Here is a 14,619-nt window from a genome sequence, read left to right as displayed (position 1 = left end):
CTATTATTTCCTTTCTGCTGCCTTCCTCCTTTCTTAAAGAGCAGAGTAACATTTGCAATTTTCCAGTCCTCTGGCACCATGCCAGAGTCCAATGATTTTTGAAAGATCGTTATTAATGCCTGCACAATCTCTACTGCTACCTCTTTCAGAACCCTAGGATGCAGTTCATCTGGTCCAGATGACTTCCAGCTTTCTGAGCACCTTCTCCCTCGTTATAGTAACTGCACTCACTTCTCTTCCTTAGCACCATTCAACATCTGGCACACTGCTAGTGTCTCCCACAGTGAAGACTGATACAAAATACACATTTAGTTCATCTGCCATCTCCTTGTTCCCCGTTATTATTCCTCCGGCCTCATTTTCTAGCAGTCCTATATCCACTCTCATCTCTGTTTTATTTTTTACATACTTGAGAAAGGTTTTACTATCCACTTTGATGTTTGCTAGCTTGCTTTCATATTTCCTTCCTAATGATTCTTTTAGTTGCTTACTGTAGGTTTTCAAAAGCTTCCCAATCCTGTTTTACCACTTATTTTTGCCTTGTTACGTGATAGTGCTACGTGATAGTGATGGTAAGAATTGGAGGAGTTGGCAGTTGAATGCGTGGCTGAGGAGTTGGTGCAGCGGGCAGGCTTTTAGATTTTTGGATCATTGGGATCTCTTCTGGGGAAGGTGGGACCTGTACAGATTGGATGGGTTGCACTTAAACTCGAGGGGGAGCAATATCCTTGCAGGTAGGTTTGCTAGCATGGTTCGGGAGGGTTTAAACTAATTTGCGAGGGGGATGGGACCCAGAGCGAAAGAGCAGTGAAAGAAGTGCATGGAGTAAAGCCAGATCAAACATATAGAGAGGCTTTGAGGAAAGAGAAGCAGAATAAAGGGTGTAAAGGTAATAAGGTAAAAGGGCTAATGTGCACGTACTTCAATGCAAGAAGCATCAGGAACAAAGTTGATGAACTGAGAGCTTGGATACATATATGGAATTATGATGTAGTGGCTGTTACAGAGACTTGGCTGGCACCAGGGCAGGAATGGATTCTCAATATTCCTGGATTTCAGTGCTTTAAGAGGGATAGAGAGGGAGGGAAAGGGGAGGAGGAGTGGCATTACTGGTCAGGGATACTATTACAGCTACAGAAAGGGTGGGTAATGTAGCAGAATCCTCTTTTGAGTCAGTATGGGTGGAAGTCAGGAACAGGAGAGGAGCAGTTACTCTATTAGGAGTATTCTATAGGCCCCCTGGTAGCAGCAGAGATACCGAAGAGCAAATTAGGAGGCAGATTTTGGAAAGGTGCAAAAGTAACAGGGTTGTTATCATGGGTGACTTTAACTTCCCTAATATTGATTGGCACCTGATTAGTTCCAAGGGTTTAGACAGGGCAGAGTTTGTGAAGTGTGTCCAGGATGGAGTCCTGTGACAGTATGTTGACAGGCCAACTAGGGGGAATGCCATACTAGATCTAGTATTAGGTAACAAACCAGGTCAGGTCACAGATCTCTCAGTGGGTGAGCATCTGGGGGACAGTGACCACCATTCCCTGGCCTTTAGCATATTCATGGAAAAGGATAAAATCAGAGAGGACAGGAAAATTTTTAATTGGGGAACGGCAGATTATGAGGCTATAAGGCTAGAACTTGCGGGTGTGAATTGGGATGATGTTTTTGCAGGAAAATGTACTATGGACATGTGGTCGATGTTTAGGGATCTCTTGCAGGATGTTAGGGATAAATTTGTCCTGGTGAGGAAGATAAGGAATGGTAGGGTGACAACCATGGGTGACAAGTGAGGTGGAAAATCTAGTCAGGTGGAAGAAGGCAGCATGAAGCAAGGATCAGATGGGTCTATTGAGGAATATAGGGTAGCAAGAAAGGAGCTTAAGAAGGGGCTGAAGAGAGCAAGAAGGGGACATGCGAAGGTCTTGGCGAGTAGGGTAAAGGAAAACCCCAAGGCATTCTTCAATTATGTGAAGAACAAAAGGATGGGGGGGCGTCACGTGATGACGTAGGATTGAGACATGTAAATCCAGCTCTCCCGTAAAAAATCAGCAAAGTACCGTTTAAACAAAGTAAAGTTAATAAATACTTTCTGAAAACTACATATAAACTTCGTAAGACTACTCTACGATATGCCTCGTAAACCACAACAGAAAAAGTCTGTTGTTGTGAAGTCGCCGCGAGATGGGAAGAAAAAAGGGCCTACTGCAGCGATGGAGCCTCAGATTCAGGTTGGATCTCCTTCAGAGGAGACGCATTTTATCTCTGGCGTAGAAGAACAGGGAGCGATGGCGGCGGTAGTGGTCTCTCAGAAGAAGATGCCGGAATTGCGCATGCGCAAAGAAGTACGCATGCGCAAATTGACACAACTTAAACTACAAGAACCGACGGCCACTGCAACTGAAAGTGACTCAGAGTCAGAATTGGATATCGTAGAGAATACAGATGAAGAAGAGGAGGAAGAACTGGAAGAGACTGGAAGTAAAGGAGACGACGGAGACATAAGAGAGGCTTTATTGCAATTAACGGCTGAACTAAGAAAATTAAGAACAGAGCTTAGAGACGTGAAGATGTGCTATGATAAAGCTATGAAAAGACAGGATAAAATGGATAAGAAACTTCAGAAGATGGAAAGAACAATGGAGCATATTAACGATAGAGTGGAAAAAACAGAAAATGATGTGCTTGTCTGGAACACGGAAAGAAATCGACTCTTGGAGAAAGTGGACGTGTTGGAAAATTTTAGTAGACGTAATAACATTAAAATTGTTGGTCTTAAAGAAGGTATAGAGGGAGATAATCCAATAGAATTTTTTCAAAGATGGATCCTGAAAACCTTGCAAATGAAAGAGAAAGACCGATCAATTGAAATTGAGCAGGTACATAGAGCTCTAAGACCAAAACCACAAGATGACCAATATCCACGATCAATTTTAATAAAATTCTTAAGATTTCAAGACAAAGAAAGGATTCTACAGGTGGCTGCCCAAGCTGCCAAGAAGAGAAAAGGGCCACTGATGATAGAAGGGAAGAAAATTTTTTTCTACACTGACATAAGTTATGAACTTTTGAAAAGAAGGAAGAAGTTTAATCCAGTGAATAAAGCCCTATGGGATCACGGTTATCAATTTATATTGCGTTATCCTGCAACCTTGAAGATTTTTTTGCCTGGTGGAGAAAAAAGATTTTTTGACCATTACCGGAAAGCAGAAGAGTTTGTGCGAGATTCTTTGAATATTCACCAGATACAAGAACAAACTTAGGGGAGCGAGATGGATCGAAGATGAAGACTGGATCAAGGATTAGGCCTGTTGAATTTTTAGGCGGATGAATATATAAATATATTATTAATTATATGAGGGAGGGGAAGAAAGGTTAAAATTTGAGGAATATTAGCTGGGAATAACATTAATTTTTCTTCTATATATATATAATTTTTTGTTATGGGGGAGCTGGAAGAAACACTGACCAATCGCTACGTTATTCATGTGTGCAAGCGTGGCAATAGCCACGACCCGCACAATGGAGGGGGGTAGTGTTGTGTATCTTTTCATTCACAACATTAGTGGGGGGGTATTTTGTTTTTTCTTTTTTTGTATCTTATCTATCTTTTTTTTCTTTTTGCCTGGATGATTGGGAGGGAAACACATGGCAACATGGTGAAGTTCAAAGAGATGCCCCAGGGAACTATGAGAGTTGAGAAGCTAAGAAATGTTTTAGATTTTAAGAGATAAATACGTAACATTTTTGAATATTTGGAGCCCTTATTTATAGCTCCGATGATGAAGATCTTGGTTCCTTGCGGGAAAGTAACAAATATATATTAAATTTATTTTTATCCCATGGAGCATGTGCAAACCTTCCAATATTCAAGCGGTTCCTTTTTTTTCTTTTTTTCTTTTCTTTTTAGGTAGGAGTATATATCGGGGGGGAGGGTTAAGGGGAGGGGGGAGGGTAGATTCTTTTTTCTCATGTATCACTTTGAAAACTCAATAAAAATTATATAAAAAAAAGAACAAAAGGATGACAGGAGTGAAGGTAGGACCGATTAGAGATAAAGGTGGGAAGATGTGCCTGGAGGCTGTGGAAGTGAGCGAGGTCCTCAGTGAATACTTCTTTTTGGTATTCACCAATGAGAGAGAACTTGATGATGGTGAGGACAATATGAATGAGATTGATGTTCTGGAGCATTTTGATATTATGGGAGAGGAGGTGCTGGAGTTGTTAAAATACATTAGGACAGTTAAGTCCCCGGAGCCAGATGAAATATTCCCCAGGCTGCTCCAAGAGGCAAGGAGAGAGATCGCTGAGCCTCTGGCTAGGATCTTTATGTCCTCGATGTCCATGGGAATGGTACCAAATGATTGGAAGGAGGTGAATGTTGTCCCCTTGTTCAAAAAAGGTAGCAGGGATAGTCCAGGTAATTATAGACCAGTGAGCCTTATGTCTGTGGTGGGAAAGCTGTTGGAAAAGATCCTTAGGGATTGGATCAATGGGCATTTAGAGAATCATGGTCTGATCAGGGACAGTCAACATGGCTTTGTGAAGGGCAGATCATGTCTAACAAGCTTGATAGAGTTCTTTGAGGAGGTGACCAGGCATATAGATGAGGGTAGTGCAGTGGATGTGATCTATATGCATTTGACAAGGTTCCACATGGTAGGCTTATTCAGAAAGTCAGAAGGCATGGGATTCAGGGAAGTTTGGCCAGGTGGATTCTGAATTGGCTTGCCTGCAGAAAGCAGAGGGTCATGGTGGAGGGAGTACGTTCGGATTGGAGGGTTGTGACTAGTGGTGTCCCACAAGGATTGGTTCTGAGACCTCTACTTTTCGTGATTTTTATTAATGACCTGGATGTGGGGGTAAAAGGGTGGGTTGGCAAGTCTGCAGATGACACAAAGGTTGGTGGTGTTGAAGATAGTGTAGAGGATTGTTGAAGATTACAGAGAGACATTGATAGGATGCAGAAGTGGGCTGAGAAGTGGCAGATGGAGTTCAACCCAGGGAAGTGTGAGGTGGTACATTTTGGAAGGACAAACTCCAAGGCAGAGTACAAAGTAAATGGCAGAGGGATCTGGGGGTACATGTCCACAGATCCCTGAAATTTCCTTCACAGGTAGATAGGGCAGTTAAGAAAGCTTATGGGATATTAGCTTTCATAAGTCGAGGGATAGAATTTAAGAGTCGTGAGGTAATGATGCAGCTCTATAAAACTCTGGTTAGGCCACACTTGGAGTACTGTGTCCCTTTCTGGTCGCCTCACTATAGGAAGGATGTGGACACATTGGAAAGGGTACAGAGGAGATTTACCAGGATGCTGCCTGGTTTAGAGAGTATGGATTATGATCAGAGATTAAGGGAGCTTGGGCTTTACTCTTTGGAGAGAAGGAGGATGAGAGGAAACATGATAGAGGTGTACAAGATATTAAGAGAAACAGATAGAGTGGATAGCCAGCGCCTCTTCCCCAGAGCACCACTGCTCAATACAAGAGGACATGGCTTTAAGTTAAGGGGTGGGAAGTTCAAGGGGGATATTAGAGAAAGGTTTTTTACTCAGAGAGTGGTTGGTGCGTGGAATACACTGCCTGAGTCAGTTGTGGAGGCAGATACACTAGTGAAATTTAAGAGACTACTAGACAGGCATATGGAGGAATTTAATGTGGGGGGTTATATGGGAGACAGGGTTTGAGGGTCGGCATAACATTGTGGGCCGAAAGGCCTGTACTGTGCTGTACTATTCTATGTATGTATGTTGTTGTATGCCTTCTCCTTTGCTTTTATATTAGCTTTGACTTCCCTTGTCAGGCATGGTTGTACTATTTTGCCATTTGAGTATTTCATTGTTTTTAGAATACAACTGTCCTGCACCTTCCTCAATTTTCCCAGAAACTCATGACATTGCTGCTGTGCTGTCACCTCTGTCAGCAGCTCCTTCCAATTTACTTTGACCAACTCCTCTCTCGTGCCACTGTAATTTCCTTTACTCCACTGAAACACTGCTATGTCACTTGACTTTCTTTCTGTCAAATTTCAAGTTGAACTCATATTGTGATCACTGCCTCCTGAGGGTTGTTTGCACCTAATCACCTCCAGTTCATTACATAACATCCAATCCAGTATAGTTGATCCCTAGTCAGCTCAATGACAAACTGTTATAAAAAGCCTTCTCATAGGCATTGAACAAATGCTTTCTCTTGAAATCAATTACCAACTTGACCTGCATGTTGATATCTCCCATGACTCTCATAACATTGCCCTTTTCATACACCTTTTCTATTTCCCGTTGTAACCTGTGGTCCACATCTCAGCTACTGTTGGGAGGCCTGTGTATAACTGCCAACAGGGTCCTTTTACCCTTGCAGTTTGTTAACTCAACTCACATTGGATTCAACATCTTCCAATCTTATGTCATATCTTTCTACTGATTTGATGCTATTCTTTACCAGTAAAGCCATGCTTCCCCCTCTGCCTACCTTCCTATCCCTCAAATACAACGTGTTACCTTGGACTTTCAGCTCCCAACTACAACCATCCTTCAGTCACGATTCAGTGATGGCCACAACATCATTCCTGACAATCGGTAATAGTGCAACAAGATCATCCACCGTGCATGGAGTTATGACACTTTCAGTGCTGCATTTGTTACCCTTTTTTGATTCTGCATCCCTAATGCACTGATACTCACCCTGCTGGCTGCAATGATATCCTATCATCCACCTGCCCTTCCTGACAGTCTAACTGCATGCTATCTTTGTTTTTTTCACTATCTGTCCTCTCCTGAGTCCCTTCACTCTGGTTCCCACTCCCCTGCCAAATTAGCTTAAATCCTCCTCAACAACTCTTAACAAACCTACCATGAGAATATTGATCCCCCTTGGGTTCAGGAGCAATCTGTCACTTTTGAACTGGTCATACATCCCCCAGAAGAGATCCTAAAGATCCAAGAACATGAAGCCCTGCCCCCTGCACCAGCTTCTCAGCCATGCATTAATCTGTGAAATCATCCTGTTTCTACCCTCTCTGGCGTGTGGCACAGGCAGCAATCCAGAAATTATTACCCTGGAGATCCTGCTTCTCAGCTTTCTACCATGTCTCTAAATTCTCTTTTCATACCTCTTTGCTTTTCCTTCCTATGTCATTGGTACCAACATATACCAGACATCTGGCTGCCTTCCCTTCCTCTCCAAAATACTGTGGACATGATCTGAGACACTCTCTGACCCTGGCACCTGGGAGGCAACATACCATCCACATGTCCTCTTCACATCCACAGAATCTCCTGTTTGTTCCCCTGACTATTGGATCCCCGATCACTACTGCTGCCCTCTTCTCCCTCTTACCCTTCTGCACCATGGACCTATACTCAGTGCCCGTATCCCAGTCTCCGTGGCATTTCCTGGGAGGTCAGATCCCTAACACAGTCTTGAATTAGCTGCAGCCAGATAAACTTCATGCAGATGCAGTTCCTTGGGAGACTCTGGGTCTCACAGGAATCCAACATTGAGCATGAAGAACACACAACAGCCATTTATTACACTAGGAATCTTAACAAAAGCTTACCCAGAGCCAATGCCCCTTTCAAGATGAAGCCTCTTTCGAGTCAAAGCCTGACACTCCTACTCTCACCACTGGCCTACTCCCAACAATGCCTTAAGTGTGCATGCCTCAATTAGAGTTAAGCTGAAACTAAGACAGGCTTTCCCAACTCTCTGTTTTCTTTCAATTAGTTGTGTTTTGGAGTTATTAAACATAACAACTTGTGTCTATTCTGTTCATCACGTGATAGTTTTACACACTGAAGATTCTTCCAACAAAACTTTCTCCAATGTGTGCATAGTAAGTAGAATGTTGCTAAAGTAAGTTATAATCAGTGGCCTGATTTTTTTTAAAACTGAATTTATTTGAAATTTGAGGTTTTTTGTCATTGTTGAAATTGTGGCAAGCCATTAGTAATCTCTGATGTTCCGGTGTAGTTCTGGCAGTACGGAGAATGGGTAGATGTGGTGATCGATGACAGGCTTCCCACAAAGAACGATGAGCTGATGTTTGCGAAGTCAGCTACAGGGAATGTGTTCTGGAGTGCTCTTCTGGAGAAAGCCTATTCAAAGTAAGTATCGTAAAAAGAGCAGCAAGAGAAAGTTGCATTTTCACCCTGATGCACCATCAATAACTCCAAAAGACTGGAGGTAGAGTAAATAGTGAAAGGCTTTTATTAGCAGTAAAATGTGACCTCCAGCATGTTGAGTGTCTGCCCCTGGACTGAGAGGAGGAGCCATGGCCCAATCGCCTTTATTCAGGGGTCTGTGGGAGGAGCCACAGGGGCAGTCAGTAGAGGGGCATGTCCAGCCGCAGTTACATACATATATATATATATATATATATATATATATATATATATAGTTTACCACATTCACCCCTCCTTTTTTTAAAAAGAGTCCCGCGGGGTGAAGTGACTGACAATATTTACAACAAGTATATTTACAGGTTAAGTCTATCAGGCGGTCGAGTCCGTCGCTGTGATCTACGTAGCACCGGTGGTGATTGCACCGGCGATGGCGGTTGTGCTGGCTCCGGCCTGACTTGAGGTGTCAGCACGTTAGGCGTCGGTAATCCCTCATGCGTGTGCATCGCGCCTGGTATGGGAGTGTCGTATGGTGTCTGTGTAGGGCTTGGAGTGCACGGTGTCAGGTGGGTATATATATATCGGTGCTTACGGGATTAATAGTCACCATGGAGTGTTCAAGGTAGGGGTCCGGTGCTCCTGCGGACCCCAGGTCATGGATGGAGACCGTGTCCTCCCGCCCATCAGGTAAAACCACATACGCATAATGGGGGTTCGCATGAAGTAAGTGAACCCTCTCGACCATCGCGGAGTATTTATTGCTCCTCGCATGTTTCTGGAGCAGCACTGGCCCCAGGGACATCAGCCAAGTTGGTAGGGTGGTCCCAGTGGTCGACTTTCTGGGAAAAGAAAAGAGTTGCTCATGAGGGGTGGCATTGGTGGACGTGCATAGCAGGGAGCGGATGGAGTGGAGTGCCTCGGGAAGGACCTCCTGCCAGCGGGAGACCGGCAGTCCCTTTGACCTGAGGGCTAAGAGTGTGGCCTTCCACACTGTGGCATTCTCCTTCTTCACCTGTCCATTCCCCCGGGGATTATAGCTCGTGGTCCTACTAGTTGCAATACCCCTAGCCAGCAGGTATTGGCGCAGCTCGTCACTCATCACTGTGGATATAGCATGGGTATCCGAACAGACTGAAGAGCTTGCGCAGGGGTTTTATAAATGATGTGGTACTGGTATCGGGGGCAGGGGATGGCGAAGGGGAACCGCGAGTACTCGTCAATAACGTTAAGAAAGTACACATTGCGGTCGGTGGAGGGAAGGGGGCCCTTAAAGTCAACACTCAATCGCTCAAAGGCGCGGGCGGCCTTGATGAGTGGTGCCTTTTTGGGTCGGTAGAAGTGCGGTTTGCACTCTGCACAGACTTGGCAGTCCCTGGTCATCGTCCTGATCTCCTCAAGGGAGTAAGGCAGGTTCCAGGCTTTCATGAAGTGGAAAAGCCGGGTGACCCCCAGGTGGCAAAGATCTACATGTAAGGCGTACAGCCGGTCGATCTGCGCACTGGCGCACGTTCCCTGGGCTCGGGCATCGGAGGGCTCGTTGAGCTTCCCGGGCCTATACATGATGTCATAGTTGAAGGTGGAGAGTTCGATTCTCCACCTCAGAATTTTATCATTTTTGATTTTGCCCCGCTGTTGGTTACTAAACATGAATGCGACTGAGCACTGGTCAGTCAGCAGGGTGAACTTTTTGCCGGCGAGATAGTGCCTCCAGTGCCTAATAGCTTCCACTATGGCCTGGGCCTCTTTCTCCACCGCGGAGTGCCGAATTTCAGGGCCTTGAAGGGTACGGGAGAAGAACGCCACCGGTCTTCCCGCCTGGTTGAGGGTAGCAGCCAGTGAAAACTCGGAAGCGTCACTCTCTACTTGGAAGGGAATGGCCTCATCCATTGCATGCATTGCTGCTTTGGCAATGTCCCCTTTTATGTGGTTGAAGGCCGCGGGGGCCTCGGCTGAGAGGGGAAATGTGGTGGACTTGACCGGGGGCGGGCCTTGTCTGCGTAGTTAGAGACCCATTGGGTGTAATATGAAAAGAAGCCCAGGCACCTTTTGAGGGCTCTGAGGGTGTTGGGAAGAGCGAGTTCCAACAGGGGGCGCATACGGTCGGGGTCAGGGCCAATGACTCCATTCTCCACGACACACCCAAGGATAGCAAGTGGGGTGGTTCCGAACACACACTTGTCCTTGTTATAGGTGAGATTGAAAGCTTTGGCAACTTGGAGAAATTTTTGGAGGTTGTTGTCGTGATCCTGCCGGTCGTGACCGCAGATGGTGATGTTATCCAGATATGGGAACGTGGCCTTCAGTTGGCGCTGGTCCACCATCCGGTCCATTGCCCTCTGGAAGACAGATACACCATTCATGACACCGAAGGGGATGAGCAGGAAGTGATAAAGCCTGCCGTCCGCCTTGAAGGCGGTGTAAGGGCGGTCCTCCTGGTGGATGGGGAGCTGATAGTAAGCGGATTTTAGGTCTATGGTCGAGTACACCTTGTACTGTGCTATCTGATTGACCATATCCGCGATGCGGGGTTGAGGGTACGCTTCGAGCTGCATGAACCTATTGATGGTCTGGCTATAGTCCACGACCATCCTATTTCTCTCCCCGTTCCGAACAATGACCACCTGCGCCCTCCAAGGACTTGTGCTTGCCTCAATGACCCCCTCCCTGAGCAGCCGCTGCACCTCCGACTTAATGAAGGCGCTGTCCCTCCCGCTGTACCTCCTGCTTTTAGTTGCCGCAGGTTTACAGTTCGGGGTCAGGTTGGCAAACAGCGGTGGGGGAGGGATCTTGAGGGTGGAGAGGACACAAGTGGTGTTGGTAGTGCGGCTGTTGGCATGGTGTTGGGTGGGATGTGCGGGTTGGTGTGTGTGGGTGGTCAGTAGCGGGGCATATGACGTATTCCTACAAAACTGAGGATTTCCAACAGTGATTGGTGGGAGGGGCCCATCATACTCCATTGTCACGCTCTTCAGGTGGCTCTGGAAGTCCAACCCCAACAGCACAGGGGCACACAGTTGAGGCAAGACCAGTAACGTAAAGTCTCGATATTCTGTGCCCTGCACCACTAGCGTCGCTACACAACCTCCCCCGGATGTCTGTTGTATGCGACCCGAAAGCCATGGCGACCCTCTGACTTACCAGCCATATCACGAATCCTCAATGCTGCACCATGTCCGGGTGGATAAAACTCTCTGTGCTGCCCGTGCCAAACAGGCAGCTTGTTCTGCGCCCCTCCACCAGGATATCCATCATTGACCTTGCGAGCTGGTGGGGAGCACTTTGGTCAAGGGTCACGGAGGCCAGGGTTGAGTCGCTGTCTTGGTCCAGCATGGTGGGGTGCCCCGTGAGCACCCATTGGTTGTAGGCGGTGGGAGGTGGTGCCGATCAAGATGGCCGCCCCCATGTCTCGCACGTGGTGGCAGCGTGCAGGGAAGATGGCGACCACCATGCCCCGCACGTGGCGCTGCTCGATCCCGCTCGCTGTTTGGACTTACAGGCCTTGGCGAAGCAGCCCTTCTTTCCACAGCTGGAGCAGGTAGCTTCTCGGGCTGGGCAGCGTTTCTGAGGGTGCTTCTCGAGTCCGCAGAAGTACCACTTCGCGGACTCGCGACTGGCAGCAGCCGAGGTCGATTCGCCAGCGGGTTGCGGGGTCTGCGGCACCCACAAGGTCATTGGGGGATCGCATGCCTGGAGAGCCTCAGAGTTGTGCAGAGCGGCCTCCAGCGTGTCGGCCAGCTCAATAGCAGAACGTAAGGTAAGCTCAGCTTTTTCCAGCAGCCGCTGGCGCACATACACTGACCCCCGTAACAAAAGTGTCTCTCACTAGGAGCCCTGCATGCTGTTCTGCTGTCAGTTCTTGGCAGCCACAGGTCTGCATGAGCGTCTGTAGTGCCCAGACAAACTCAGCACTCGCTGGTGCCAGGTCGCTAGGCGATGCTGCGCGTAGATGGTGTTTACCGGCCGCAGATATTGTCCTTTGAGGGCACTCATCGCGCTGTCGTAGTTCGGCTGGTCTCTGATCATCGAGCAGACCCGTGGACTGACCTTGGAAAGGAGAACTCTGCGCTTCACTGCGGGGTCGGTCGCTTTAATCTCCTCTAGGTATGATTCAAAGCAAGCCAGCCAGGGTTCGAAAGTGTTTCCAGCTTCAGGTGTTTGTGGGTTGAGGTCTAACTTGTCAAGTCTCAGAGAACGTTCCATGCTTTAAAATTACTGCTAATAAAATTGATGCACCATCAATAACTCCAAAAGACTGGAAGTAGAGTAAATACTGAAAGGCTTTTATTAGCAGTAAAATGTGACCTCCAGCATGCTGAGTGTCTGCCCCTGGACTGAGAAGAGGAGCCATGGCCCAATCGCCTTTATTCAGGGGTCTGTGGGAGGAGCCACAAGGGCAGTCAGCAGAGGGGTGTGTCCAGACAGGTAACCCAGTTACAACATATATATATGGTTTACCACAACCCATAACTTTTTTGCTTTATTCGGTTCATTTTTAATATTTGTACAGCTCAGTTGTTCAGGGATTCTTCTGGCTGAATTGGGGAGTTGTGGATTAAATTCCAGTGAGCTGATCTCAAGACTGATTTGACATGCCAGGTGGAACTGGGGTGGTGCTGCATTATCAGAGGTAGTATTTAAAGAAATGTTAACACAAGTCTATAACTGCTCTCATAAGTGGCTGATAACATAGAGAACTATTTCTAAGACCAACATTGGCTAGTCAAATACTTAGCCTAGAACTAAAACAGGTTATCCAAGTATGTGTGGAAGCTCTAAGTGCACAAATTGGCTCCTGCATTTCCTGCATTGTAACACTTGCAAAATGCCTGCCATTACAGAGTCACAAAAATCACTGAATAAATCATAAGCACAATAAATTCTGCAGATGCTGGAAATCTAGTGTGACACACACAAAATGCTGGAGGAACTCAGCAGGTCAGGCAGCATCTATGAAGCAGAATAAAGACTTGACGTTTTGGGCCAAGACTCTTCATCAGGACTGGAAGGAGTCAGAAACAAGAATAAGAAGTTGGGGGAAGGGGGGAGTACAAGCTGGAAGGTGAGAGGGAAGGTAGGTGGGTGAGGGAGGGTGGATGAAGTGAAAAGCATGGAGATGATTGGTGAAGAAGGTAAAGAGCTGAAGAAGAAGGAATCCGATAGGAGAGGAAAGTCGACCATGGGGGAAAAGAAAGGAGGAGGGGCTCCGGAGGGGGAATGATTGGTTCGTGAGGAGAAGCAAAGGGAAATGGAAAAGGAGAGAAGGGGAAGGGTTGAGAAATTACCAGACTTTGGAGAGATCAATGTCTGGATAGAGGATACCCAAAAGGAACATGAGGTAATTTCACTTCACTTGCATCTCTTCCATTTCCTGGACATCTGCCCTCATCAAATCTTCCCTCCACCATAACAGGGATTTCCTCTTGACCATGAGCCTTTGGATCATTCTCTGCAATCTCTGCCATTTTCATTGGAATCCTACCACCAAGCAATCCTACCACCCAGGCTCCTCCAACCTGAGAATGGTCTCATCGCAGGTCTAGAGGAGACCATGGACTGACATGTCAAAATGGGAATGGGGAGTGTTTGGCGACTGGGAATTCCTCCTTGTTGTGGGGAAAGGTGTTCAACAAAGGGATTCCTCAATCTATGTTGTGTCTCATCGATGTGGAGGAGGCCGCACTAAGCACAGATATATAGGTGACCCTGACAGACAAGCATGTGAACTATTGCCTGACCTGGAAGCACTCTATGAGGCCCTAAATGGTGTTGAGGGACAAGAGAATGGGCAGGTGTAGGACTTGTTCCACTTGTAGCGATTTGCCAGGAGGGAGATCAGTGGGCAGGGACAAATGGACAAGGGAATCGCGAAAAGAGTGATCTCCATGGAAAGCAGAGAGTGGGGGTAGGAGGTATAAGTGTGCTTGGTGGTAGGATTCCAATGAAAATGGCAGAGATTGCAGAGAATGATGTACTGGATTCAAAGGTTCATGGTCAAGAGGAAATCTCTGTGATAGTGGAGGGAAGATTTGATGAGGGCAGATGTCCAGGAAATGGAAGAGATGCAAGTGAGGGCAGCATCAATGATGGAGGTAAGGAAACCCTATTCTTTGAAGAAGGAGGATGTCTCATTAGATCAGATCGAAAGGAAAGCCTCCTGGGAAAATGAATAGCAGAAAGAGAGGAACTGAGAAAACGGAATGGCATTTTTACAAGTGACAGGATGTAAAGAGGTAGTCAAGATAGCTGTGAATGTCAGTAGTTTATAAGAGAGAACAGTAGATAACCTGTCTCCAGAGTTGGAGCCAGACAGAATGAGAAAGAGTAGAGAGGTGCCAGAAATGGATCAACTGAATTTAAGTGCAGATTGGAAGCTAAAGACAAGTTGATTGAATTGATGAGCTCACCCTGAGTTCAGCAACTCTGAATAAATCATAGACTGTAAGATATAGGATTAGAATTAAGCCATTAGGCCTATCGAGTCTGCTCCACCATTTCATCGTGGG

At 46.5% G+C, this 14,619-nt stretch overlaps 1 protein-coding gene across 1 annotated transcript in view; it reads left to right on the top strand.

The window, feature by feature from the left end:
* LOC134351141 (calpain-2 catalytic subunit-like) overlaps nt 1-14,619 on the top strand; it is a 100,605-nt gene that overhangs the window by 35,297 nt on the left and 50,689 nt on the right. Inside the window, 1 exon segment of the mRNA XM_063057255.1 lies at nt 7,968-8,101. Coding sequence (XP_062913325.1) covers nt 7,968-8,101 — 134 coding nt within the window.

The sequence above is a fragment of the Mobula hypostoma genome, chromosome 8 (genome assembly GCF_963921235.1).
Source record: "Mobula hypostoma chromosome 8, sMobHyp1.1, whole genome shotgun sequence".
Taxonomy (NCBI): Eukaryota; Metazoa; Chordata; class Chondrichthyes; order Myliobatiformes; family Myliobatidae; genus Mobula; species Mobula hypostoma.
The sequence above is the reverse complement of the archived record's forward strand: the minus strand, read 5'-3'. Positions and strand labels throughout refer to the sequence as shown.